General features: G+C 39.7%; 1 protein-coding gene across 2 annotated transcripts in view; it reads left to right on the top strand.

The window, feature by feature from the left end:
- Nucleotides 1-13,079, top strand: part of OGFOD3 (2-oxoglutarate and iron dependent oxygenase domain containing 3) — a 118,816-nt gene that overhangs the window by 82,578 nt on the left and 23,159 nt on the right. For both annotated transcript variants that reach the window (XM_075216929.1, XM_075216930.1), the window contains exon 8: nt 9,433-9,556. In XM_075216929.1, the coding sequence (XP_075073030.1) occupies nt 9,433-9,556 (124 nt within the window). The remainder of the gene's footprint in view (nt 1-9,432; nt 9,557-13,079) is intronic.

Genomic DNA, 13,079 nt, shown 5'->3' with positions numbered 1-13,079 from the left:
TAAATTGGATTTTGGAAGACGTGGAGGAATTTGAAGAGTGATGGGGTGAGAAATGTATTAAAAAATCATCTGCTATTTGCTAGTAAGACTGAATGTGCAATCTGAAGAAATATATTGTTTTCTATAGGATTTGTCAGTAATGCTGGTTCTTGTGCTAGTATTTATTAAAACTTAAATCCTTATTTTGTGTGAATGTTAGGGTTACATTTTGTATGGTAAGAATCTGGATTCTGTTTAGTCCATATGAGGACTGTTGTGTCAGTCATCTATTTTCTTTTCGGACATTATCCCAGTTATAGGATGGAGAAGTTGATTCCCAGATCTCTTGCAGCAAATTTAAATACCATTGGAAACAGGAACTTTTTTGTCTTGTCCTTTTCTAATGAGAACCTTTTATCCCTTACTTTTATGGTACAGTTCTCAGCTCCTCATCATTTCCAAAGAAATAGGGAGAGGCAGGGGCAGAATGCTGCTTTGGCAGTCCCCATAGAATAGTTTGAGTAGGGTCCCGACATTGTAGCCATAACCTCCCAGACCTCCCGCTCTGCTCTAAAGCCAATAGGGACTTCAGAGGGGAAGGGGCTGGACCCGTTGCGGCCACACACCCCTGGACCCACGGTAGTTCCACCACTAAGGAGAGGATCCCCATCATGTGGCACTGTAAAGCTCCCTGTAAGTCCAGTGACCGCAATCTGCAGAAAGAAATGCTATGTTTTTTTATGTAGGCATCTCTGCTATCAATGTTGCGATAATAAAATAGTTAACATTTGTCTCCCTGTTTTACTGGTTTGGAACTGCTTGTCCAACCCCCCCCCCCCCCTTTCTCTGCAGCCAGGTCTGACTTCACTTATGTACCTTAGCTTAATCTACCTAGGTTATAGTTATCACTACGAGTTCATTACTGATAATACAAAGTATTGTTTGAGCTACAGCTGTGTAACTATCGCTCCTGTCATTTTTTTGCCAAATGTTATCCATTCAAATTTGTTTGCTTTACAATTGTAAAGGTTATTTCCAAACATACATTTTAATTGTACAATCTTGTTAATTAAGTAGATTTTAAAGCGGCTCCTTCTTCCAAACATGTTTTTCACCTTCTCTGAATTCCACTGTCTGTTTCTCTTCTGTTGAACAGTGCTTTGGAATTTACCCAGTGTCATTAATACCAAACTATACATTAGACAAGTTATCAGTACACAGTGTTCCCAGCCATAGCTCTCTCCCACCTGCGCTGCGGCTGTACACTGTTCCTGGAAGTGTTATATAAAAGACATTTTTATAAATCACTGGCCTTAAAATAATGAGTATACCCATTCAAGCATATTCACTGCATATATCAAAATAGTAATTCCCATCCTGAATCCAGAGCAGTTTCTTGAGAATAACAGCAATTTCGCGGTGAACACTGCCAATTTATTCCTGTCTTTTTTAAGATAATAAAGCTTTTTTGATAGTTCTGGGACCTAACATTACTAATGCCAGGTCGGTCACAAGTCCCTTTTTCTTCCTCAGTGGACAATTGAAAGCCTTTTGTTATTAGGGCACACAGCGAAGCAACGAGGTTGGCTCCCATTTGAAATAAAATTAGATATTTTTTTTAACACCATATAAATGAAAAGCAAATAATTTTCACAGTCATCGTTGCTCGATGGCCCGTATAATTACAAGATTGATGGAGACTGACCATAGCTCAGGGATAGAGGCGAAGGGCCTTGATTATTAATGGCGTGAGATGCCCAAGACTACAGATTGAGGTCATTAATGTCAGTGCATCAGTGTAATGACTGCTAAGATTTCATCTGTGAGAAGGACAGTGCAGGGTCAAATTGTAGCCCTCACACACTGAAATTGTGAATGCATTACAGTGTCAGATAATGACCCACTTATCTTCAATAAAAAACACTTAGTTTGGTTCACTATTATGTACAAGTGACACCATAGTGCTCAGTTTGTCCACATCTAACACAAAACCATGAATGTCAATGGATATTATGTAAGGGGTAGCTAAAGAAACATTTTGCCAATCCAAAAATGTGCAAGTATTTAACAGTCTTTAACATTAATTTTAAAATGGAACTAAAGCATCAAAATATTTAATGTGCTGTAAAAGAGACTAGATTGAATTGTCTTGACTTTCCTGTATTATCATAGCAGTTTTGCTTTCTCAAAGTTGCTAGTTCGAAACCTGCTGCCATATGTCAGTGAATGTCTGGCCCATTCCCTAGTCACTAGCTTTAATTGATAAACAAACTGACCTGTTAGAAGCATTTTTTCTCATAAAACACACTGACCTTATCTTTTGGTTTGCCTTTGTAATTAAGTATTTCGAAATGAGTGTATTGTAAAATATTCATGTTGCATTAATGTTTCTAATTTGTTATTAAATCTGTCTGAGTTTTTCTTGATTATTTAGCCATTCTTTCGGTATGCCCCCAAATAATAATCATCTCTTCTCCTTCCAAAGTCTTTCTATATACATAGCAATTTTAAAGTTTGCATAGACAGTTTCAGACCTAATTTGGCCACAACCGCAGCTTGTGTTTGGACTTCTAATAACTACCAATCCAATCAGGATCTTTTTGGAAACATCCAAATGGTGATAGGGACTGCCAGAGAATTTAGTTGGACAGTGGGCGCTATCTTACCGTACATGCAGTCATCATTTGACCACACTAATTGTGTCCCATGAGAGATCTGTCCCTACGTCCTGTGCACTGCATAACAGGACCTGTCCAATTGTTCTCATATGTCTCTCAGAGTGAATCTGTGCTTGGCAACTGTATTTATATGTGATTATTCTCAAAAGAAAAAATATATATATAAAACGTCAATTTTTTTATGTGAACTGGTGGGAATAGACAGATCTGATGAAATTGTGGTGTGGCATGACATCATTGCAGGTTTGAAGTACATATTTATGGTTATATACAAAATTATAAAAATAATTGTAACAAAGGATTTTTAATGTCATTTAGCATCATAACATTTTCTTTGCCAGCAATATGCACAGCACAATAACACCCACTTTAAAAGAGATGATCAGTGCAGCCATCACTCAGACAAAAAACATTGCACATTAAATGGCCCCAAGCACTAAAGAGTTTTACTTTGATTCAAATCTCCAAGCCCTAAAATATAGTCCCACTGTCAAGCAGGGCTAACCTTGTTTTAAGAAATAGGTAATCTGCACCTCTGTTGTGCTTAAATTGACTATGCTTATCCTCTTCCTTTCCATTTTCTAAATCACAATGTGTGGCTGTAGGCAAAGGGACCCTGTTTTATGCTCTTGCAGTGCTACAGTTACAGTACTAATTAAAATCTGAAGTACTCCATCTAATTTTCAATTTAACCACTGACCGCATAAGTACTTCATCAGCTTATTTTATTTATAAGATGCCACAAAAGTCTGCAGCACCAGATAGTCAAGATAAGAAATCATACATAGAAACAGAACAGCAACCTACAAAGTTGACAGAGTACAGCAAGTTGAAAGGGCCCTGATTGTCTGAGCTAACCATCTAGATGACATTTCCCACATGTTCTATCCGTAGATCTCTGAAAGCCTGTTTCTGAAAGCCTGTTTCAAGCCACCAACTAAAGACTATTTTTATATTAGAACTTGTGCAAATATCTTTGTTTTCACATCACACGACTTACTGGTAATGATTCAAGGATGGTTCAGAGTGTGAGGGAGTCTGACCATACATTTACTCAGTGACCATGGCCTTATCTGTGTGGGGTTTGTATGTTCTCCCCATGTTTGCGTGCGTTTCCTCCAGGTGCTCCGGTTTCCTCTCACACTTCAATAACATATTAGTAGGTTAATTGTCTGCTATCAAATTGACCCTAGTCTCTCCCTCTGTCTGTGTGTGTATGTTAGGGAATTTAGACTGTAGGCTCCAAACGGGCAGGGACTGATGTGAGTGAGTTCTCTGTACAGCGCTGCGGAATTATTGGCCCTATATAAACAGCTGATGATGATGGTGATGACTGTAAGACAGTGTGATCTAAAAGAACAGTGTCTGGAGAAAAGCACATCAATTGCTGGTACAGGGAGCAAGCAGTGATTTTGGTCTGGAAATTGTGTCTGTCGGTTGTCTTTGTAGTGGTATTTGTGCACTGCTACAGAAAAGCAAGGACTCCACAAAATCACTTATGGCCCACTTACATCAAACTGCTGTTTCCCATTTTCAGCTTAGTTTATAATAAAGCCCAGCATGTCTACAGTACTGTTTGGAGCTCTTTGGACTTGAGCACTTGCTAAGTTCTTTATGATAGGGGTCAGAGATTCCTGAGACAGTTGTATTTTACAAATATTGAAAGGGTTGTCTACCTTTGGACAACCACTGCTGTTCCATTCTAACTCATTTTTTGCCTTGACCTTCTCTCAACACTGTCAAATTTGTCTAACATGCTATCTGTTATACCCTATTCACACTGCCTATAAAACCCGGGTTTTTTTGGCGAGCTCCAACGACCCGGGTCGTGGCTCAGTGTGAAAGGGGGTCAGTGCAAAATCCCGGGTCTGATGACCCGGGACTTTTGCAGGGTTATTCCAGTGTCATTCCTGAGTTGCCTACAGCTTGAAAGGTGCGACCTGGGTTTTGCAACCTAGATCTCACAGAAAGAAGTTGATTGGGGGGATTAGGGACACTGGAGGATGATGTCATTTCAATGCTGCAGAGAAGAGAGATAGGAGAAAGCATTGCATACTGGCTAGAGGAAGAGGTGCGTGAGCTGTTGGCCGTAAGAGGAGAGGAGGAGATTAACAGATTACAGGCACTATAAAGGATGCAGCAGTGTACTATAATATAGCAAAAATACTAACAGAGCGTGGGATAAAGCGCAGCCAGCAGCAGGTGGTAAATAAATTAAAGTCATTTCGAAAACAATACTCCAAAGTGCATGACCACAACCGGAGAAAGAGTGGAGCTGCCCGTATGGAATGGGCATTTTATGACCAATGTAACGTGGTGTTAGGCAACTCTGCCATGGCAAATTCCATCACATTGTCATCATCAAGCTGCTGTGATGCTCACAATCCAACAGCTGAAAGCAGTCAGCAAGTGTACCCTCACAGTTGGTTAGTGATGATTCGCTGGAAGAACATGGTGATTTGGAGTGTTCAAATGTGAACGAAGAAACCATGAATATGCCAGCAGAGAAATTGGCAGACTCACAACCTTTGCCAGCGGCACAACCTTCGCCAGACACACAAGCGTTGCAAGAGACACAACCTTCAACATCAACGCAGACTCCGATGTTATGTTCAAACAGTAAGTTTATAAATGTTATTTTTTTTAAAAGTAAATGAAATAAATATATGAGTTTAACATTACTAAGCTGAAAAGTAAACACAACTACAAAACTAAACGTAAAAACATCTTAAAACATGAGTACGTATATGTTGCAGCATGAAGCTAGTGAGCAGGAGGGAGGAGGCCTCAGGCACATATCAGCTTACAACACTGCTATTTAATTTTACAGCAATATTTATTCATTCTCGGTGGCCCTAATGTATTTCCTTTCTTTTTCCCATTTGTTGTTTACAATGTTCCTAAAAGGAAGAAGAAGCTAAATAAGATGGAACATGCAACAAAAGCCATGTGCACAGTAATGGTAGAACAGCTCAAGGAAAGGGATATGTCTATGGCGGCCCAATAAGACGCACGTCTGCAACGCTTCATGGATAAGGAGTGCGAACAGCAGGACTCTTTCATTACCCAGATAATGGGTATGCAGGAGCGGATTCTGAGGGACAACCGTAAATTTATAATGGCTTACCTAGATCGCCTGATGCCAAGACTGCAAGGACCTGCACAACCTCAACCACAACCTCCATACCACGTTGAGGGCCCTTACCCTTTATACAACAGAGGGCAACAAATATTTCCCCCTAACTCAGGTACAGCACTAAACACCCCACATTATCCTCCACAAATGGCTCCACATAATCCTGAGTACCCGGCTACTCACTATAAGCCTGAGTGTCCGTCTACTACACATAACCCTGCGTACCCAGCTACTCCACAAATCCCTGAGTACCCACATTGCCGTCAGTTATAGGTGATGAAAGTATGTACTGTACAGTTATAATGTCTGCCTGTATTTAAGGCAACAATATTTAAAATGTGTTCTATATTTAAAATGTTTATAATGTAAGCACTTGAAAAAGTTTTATCTTGCACTACTGTATTGGCACATGTGTGTCTAAACTTTATATTTGTATATTATTTTTGTAAATGATATAATATACAGACCTTTCTGAAAACACACACACTTTTTTATTTATATTGGTACATATGACGTAATATGTACCCTTGACAAAAGTATTTTACACTTTTAATAAAAATATTTTGTTCAGGTAACCCTTTGTCCACTCGATGATTATTATTATACTCGATTATTGATGACAGATTGGCGGTGATGGTGGTATGAAGGAGCTCTGCAGAGGTATTTGTACGCTCTCCCTCATAAGTTGTAGAATCCACAGACAGCACATATAGTTCAGAGTCCTGTACATTCCACTCTGGTAGAAACTGCTCTTTCTGTATTTTACAAATATGGTGTAAAATACAGCAAGCAGCAACTACATGGGGCACAAGTTTGGTATCAATGTCATTGCGCTTCAATAAACACCGTCAACTCCCTTTCAATCGTCCAAAGACATTTTCTACCACCATCTGAGTTGAGGGTATGGGGGAATCTAATTTGTTGCGCAGTAAGTTGATGTTGCTGTGTTAAGCCCTTCATCAACCATTTCCGCAAGGGTAAGCTGCATCCCCGATGATGTGTACTGGGATCTCCACACCATTCACGATCTTGGATTTCTGTAAAGAAATACAACAGATTTAATTTCTGTAGTGCTTCACAGAGAATATTGGAACTTTGACAACAATCACTACACCTATAGATCTTGCAATCTACAATGTCTAGCTACAAAAAACAAACAAACATATACACGCTACCCAAATGTTGATTACAGAACACAATACACCTGCTGGTATATGTTTTAATTGTATTTGGAAAGCAGAACATCAACAGATGGACAAGGACTGTAAACAAATAGCAAAAAAGACATGAATGTATTAGCTAGCTGAGGAAAACATCCTAAAAAAATATAGATATTTACCTCTCTAGGGAATAACGAGTCATCTTACTGCTCTTCTGCATTCTGGTACAGATCTGAATTGGCCAGAACTCTGGCGTCATAGGAACGTCTAGGCCAGCCAAAAAACACATCTGTGAAACTAAAAATATAATATATTTAGCTTTGTTTAACAATGCACATCATAAGACACAGTCGCATTAAAATAAAAAATTATGCTTACTAATAGTTATGGTCAACTACAGCCTGCAGAATGATAGAATGCCAGCCTTTGTGGTTGTAATAATCCACAGATTTGTCTGTGGGGGCAATGATAATCCCCGTCTATGGCTCCTGCACTCTGTGGATATCTACGTCACAGGAATCCAATGATGGTGTCATCTAGTCACTGTCCTTGAGGCAAGGAGATGAAGCGAAGGTAAAGGGCTTCCAGCAATGCCTTGGGGACTTCATGCACTAGAGTGCAAACTGTGGATATCCCCACTCCAAGCAAGCAGAAGAGTGTGTGCTATTTGCTAGGGGTAGCATACCACCACAACACAATCCCTAGTCTCCTTCTTGGTGCAATGAGTTTTCTGAAGTTTGTGGTCTAGAAAGTGCTGGGGTGATAAGGTCCAGTACATACTGAAATGTCCCATGTGACATATGAAAGTGTGCCATCCACTGCTCATCCACAAAAGCTTCCACAGTAGACCAGAAAGCTTTTCCGTGACTGCGTTCTCTGGCCCACATTGTTTGGTTAGTTGCCGTACCGAACATCAATATGGAGGAAATGCTGAACCTGACAAAAGCTCTTCTGCGCAAATAAAGACATAGAGTATTCTCCCCCTCTGCCATAAATTACTCCTTTCTCCTCCTGAAATGACACTGTGCAAGGTATTATTATTATTAATTTTTATTTATAGGGCGCCACAAAGTATCCGTAGCGCCGTACAAGGACAAACAATGGCACAGTACAAGGTGAAACAGCACAGTACAAGTAACAGTAAGCACTATAACTCTGGGGGCTCAGGCACAGCATGAAAGAGAGGGAGGGAGGGGAAAAGTGAGTATAGGCAGATAACTATGGCCCAAGAGGGTGGGCACGGATGACAGGTTGAGAGTCACTGAGGGGAGCGGAGAGAAGCGAGAGGAGACAGAGGGCAGAGGGACCGAGAGGAGGTGAGCTGAGTAGCTGGAGAGCGCAGTTAAAAGTGATGGAAACAGGAGGTAGGAGAACCCTGCTCAAAGGAGCGAACAATCTAAAGGGAGGGGAAGACAGACAGACAGATGGATGAGACGGGAGAAACGGAGACGGAGTCGAGGAAGGGGGAGAGGTAGCACAATGTTATCAGCTGCATCAAGCTCTCATTTGCTTTATTTAACAGCCAAAAGAGGCAATAAAACAGGGACTCTGGGCAACACGTTAGTAAATTGTTGGCCATGATTAAAGCAATGCTGTGAACAGTCACCACCCACTTTGGCATCATCTTTGTGTGCAAAAAAAAAGTCCCCTTTAAATGACCTCACCATTTTTCAGCCAATCAAAGCTCCTCTTGTGATGACTCACACTTATTGCCAGGGCAGACCCGGGTTCAGTATGATGGGGGTCGACCCGGGAAATTCCCAGGTGTAAGGTGCAGTGTGAACAGGGTCTCTGAGCTGGGATGCTCTGTGACACGGCAAAAACCCGGCTTGAAAAACCTGGGGAGGCAATGTGAAAGTGTTATTAGAGAAAGCTAATACTTTCAAATTGCTAATTAGAAGAATGGTGCTGCTCTATGTTATCTTGTAGTCTCATAGGTAACAGAATGGTCTTTGCAGATTGGTGGATTCACATACAATTTGATAGCATTTTAACTACCAGCATAACTGTCTTGCCATTTATTTCAGTTATCTGCATCTTTTTAGACACTGTCTAAAAACATGGTTGTGGCTATAAATGTGTGTGTGAATGTTACTTCTTAACAAGTAAGACTAAGCAGTGTATTTTACTTTCTTGCTTTATATGTACATATTTTACATTTTGAGGTTAGTTAATTGAAGTGTACCCATTGGCCTCACACAATGGAGGCAGACATCTTGTAGGTCCAACCAATGTTCATATAATGCATCCTAAAAATTCACCAGAAGATAGTGACAGAATTGAGGCATGAGGCACACAGTACATCCTTGTTTTTTTCCCCTCAGAATTCTCTTCTCCAGCATCAACTTGAGAGATGAGATTCTGCTATTTTATTCTGTCAGGGAACTAAAGGTTGTGTATTATTTCAGGTCTTTGAGAACTTACATTTCATAAAGTTTGGAATTAGTTTTGCGACTGAGCTTTGGATTCTCTTTTCTAGGTAACCTACGGCTCATTTGATTACACATCCTTGCTGTATCTGTCTGACTACTCCAGAGATTTTGGCGGCGGGAGATTCATATTCATTGATGAAAAGATGAACAGCACGGTGGAGCCTAGAGCCGGTAAGACATAGATTCTTTGTACTCATTCTCATAAATAACTGCATCTCTGATAACCATTTTGCTCTAGCAGTAATTCAAGTATTCAAGAGCTCCTTATGTAAATAACATTTTAGTGTTACAATCCCTCATTCCAACTAGAACAAATGCTCCGGTCCAGTGTACAGGACCTTTGATATTTGTCGGATACTCTCCCCCCTTTGGTGCATGCTGGGAGTAAATGTATGCAATTGAAGATGTCTGACACCTCAGCACTTTATTGTGTCATTGGCTGAGCAGCCATGAAATCATAGTTTTCGACAGGCGGTGTTGTCTGGAGTAGATATGTTTGCTCATGGGAAAAATATTTTCCTTTGCACATCAGTTGTCATGTTGTGAACAGTTTTGAAGAACTATACCATAAGCCTGTGAAATGGCTGATGACAATGGACTGTTTTCATGTCTACATTTATTTTGTCTACCTTGTATGTCCCTGTTTTATATATGCTCTCTTTTCCCCACTGTCCAGAGCAGCGGAGCATTGTAGTGCCTTACAAATCAACAACAATAATAATAATGAACATGTTCTGTGTTAGGTTTAATGACTTATAAAAGGGGGTGTCCCCCAACGGCCTCCTGTAACCCCTATGTGAAACCATGCCCAGATTTTCACCATTGATCCTGTCCAACCATGTATGGAGCTTGTTCTCCCCGTGTTTGCGTGGGTTTTATTCCACGTGCTCTGGTTCACTCCCACACTCAAAGACATACCGATAGGTTAATTGGCTTATGTGTTTGTCCATGTGGTATAAAATATAGATTATATGGTCCACTCGGGCAGATACTGATGTGAATGATTACATATTCTCTGTAAAGCACTGCACAATATGTATGTGCTAAATAAATAACATATATAATAAAAATAAACTGAATTTTTTACTTGATTTTGTTCTAATTTATATTAGAAAACATTTCATTCTTGTGACTTCTTATACCACACTAGTACTAATAGTGATGTCATTGTACAAATATTAGTATTTGTAGAATTTCATTACTACTCACCATGAATTTATATATTTTATATATTCTGCACTCACCTGTGCTCGGCACTTCCAAGATATTCATTAGCATAACATAGTTACATTCGCATGCTTAATACAGATACATGGACACATTTATTTACACCGTTCCCATTTGCTTTTCTTGTTTATTATATTTTGTGTTAATTTAATAATCCAACGAGCACTGAGAATTTAGCGATTCTTTAAAGCATAATTATGGCGTAAAGTTCATATTTAATTACCATGCTTTTTACTAATTAAATAGAATTTTGTTTAATTATGCCAGCTGCCATAGAGAATAGTCATATAAATTATATAGCAGTTTATTCCTTGCTGTCTATGTACTGTGTATATTTATAATTGAATAATCCTTCTTGGGCAGTGTGGGGGCTGAATTATAATTTTAATAGTCTATATTATGACCTTTTTTGTTTATTTACCCTTTTCAGTGACTCCATAACATAGTATTAGCTATACAAAGCCATAAGCCTGTTGTGTGATCATGCGTGTAAAAGTGTCTGTATTGCTCTATTCTTGAACTGCACTGGTTTGGTACTGCTGGATTGTCACTCACTTCAGAAATACTTTTTCCTCCAGCTGGTGTAATTCAGACTTTATTGGATCCTAGTCCTTCTGTTATATTTAATATAGCCTTCTGTTCATAGCAAATGCTTTCAGGTGGTAGGGATTATCGCTGTACATCTGAATTTCCTTATTAAGATGGGTACACACTATTGCATTTTACTTCAGATGCGATTTATGTAACGATTCTACCAACGACTAAAAGTCCTGATGATCAAGCAAATTTATGTGCACACACCTACACATTTTACCTTAAGATCTGTGATCTTCATTATAACCATCTGCTGAAAAGATTGTAACTCTGAAAACTACAGATATCTGCCTATACTGCTGGTCGCGAGTGCATACACAATTCCACATTTGCCCAACATCATTGTATTGTTGATAGTGATTCTTAGAAAGAGTATGAAACCAAATCAACAAATGTGATGCATTTTGGTACAGTACAACATGATCGCGGGGACGTACACACTCTTGCAGTATCTGACCAAACGTTTTTTATCGTGTGATCTATACAATGATTGCATCAGTCTATACCCAGCTTTATGATTAGTTACATCACTGTACACACCAACACACTACCTCACTAATGCCTGTGAAAACATCCTATCCCACATTTATGCACTGTTATCACTTATGGTACTGATTTTAAATGCTACATGGATCAGATGCGAAGCCTGCGTTTGTCAAAGGTTTGACCAGCAAAGCTAGTACTGGCAGTGTGGTCCTTATTGCCCTTTTCTGGTAAACAGCTTTCTCATTTAAGGAACATAATACCTGTACCTGTTAAAGCTCCAAATATGAATACAACGGAAAGTAGGTAGTTACTGCAAATGTAGTGTTTTTATTTTGAACATAGTTCACACAAGTAATATCAAAATGCAGTTCATTTTAATTCAGGTATCACAAGTCCATACGCACAACAGGTAATGCTGGTAAGATGATTGCAGAACTGAGAGTCAGACAGGCAGTGGTTAATACAGAATATTCTGGCTCACATTAGCAGGTAATGAGCATCCAGAATGTATGTTTCTGGTTCAGCCACTTGAGATAGTGGTGTCCAGGTATAGTAGATGGAGTGCAGGAACAAGGAGATCTGGTTTGCCAGAGAAGCTGGAGCCTCTGGTTTTCCAAGTTCGTTATTGGACTGCAGATTTTGGATTGCCAGATAAGACTGAGAAACTGAAGACTGTTTTTTCAAGTTAGCCAGTGAACTGCAGATATTTGCTCTCTGGAGGCACCAGATGATCTACGGGAGAATCAAACAAAAGGAGAGTCAGGCAAGCTAGGGTCAGAAGTCAAGAGATCCACAAACAATACCATTGAGTAGACAGGAGCAAAGTCAAAAGAAGTCGGGGTCTGGGTCATACTGAAACTTGCAAAATGGTGGAACAGGCAGAAGTTAGATAATCAGGGGAACAACAGGCACAATTCACAAGAGTACCGACAGGTACCAGAATCAGCTAACAATTGATGAACAAGGAGTAATGTTTGGGTGGGTATATAAGGCAGTGGAACAGGTGCAGGTGATGATCAGGGAACGGGGTTAACTCCTGCAGGCGAGGTGGAAGTGTCCAATGGCAAAACAGCAGCACCTCTGGTAGCATAGAGGTACTGCAGGCCAGATACAAATTAGGATCAGAGTTCTAACAGTATCCCTGATGAAGTCACAGGAAGTGACGAAACCAGTTGGGTGGAAACATGAATGGCATATGGGCTGTTTCTACAGTTTCATACAGAGGCTTTGACTGGACTGGTTATCCTATTGCTGAGAGATATCATTGTGGAACAGATACCTGGCCAGTACTAAGCTGTTTTTGAATGAAAGTTTTGCACATATTGAAAAGTTTTAAATGTATTTTTTTTTAGTTTTGGAAAGTTATACTGAATTAAAAATACTGCGC

This window comes from Mixophyes fleayi, chromosome 6 (assembly GCF_038048845.1).
Source record: "Mixophyes fleayi isolate aMixFle1 chromosome 6, aMixFle1.hap1, whole genome shotgun sequence".
NCBI classification, from domain to species: Eukaryota; Metazoa; Chordata; class Amphibia; order Anura; family Limnodynastidae; genus Mixophyes; species Mixophyes fleayi.
Note: the sequence above shows the minus strand (reverse complement) of the source record. Positions and strands in the feature narration are given on the sequence as shown.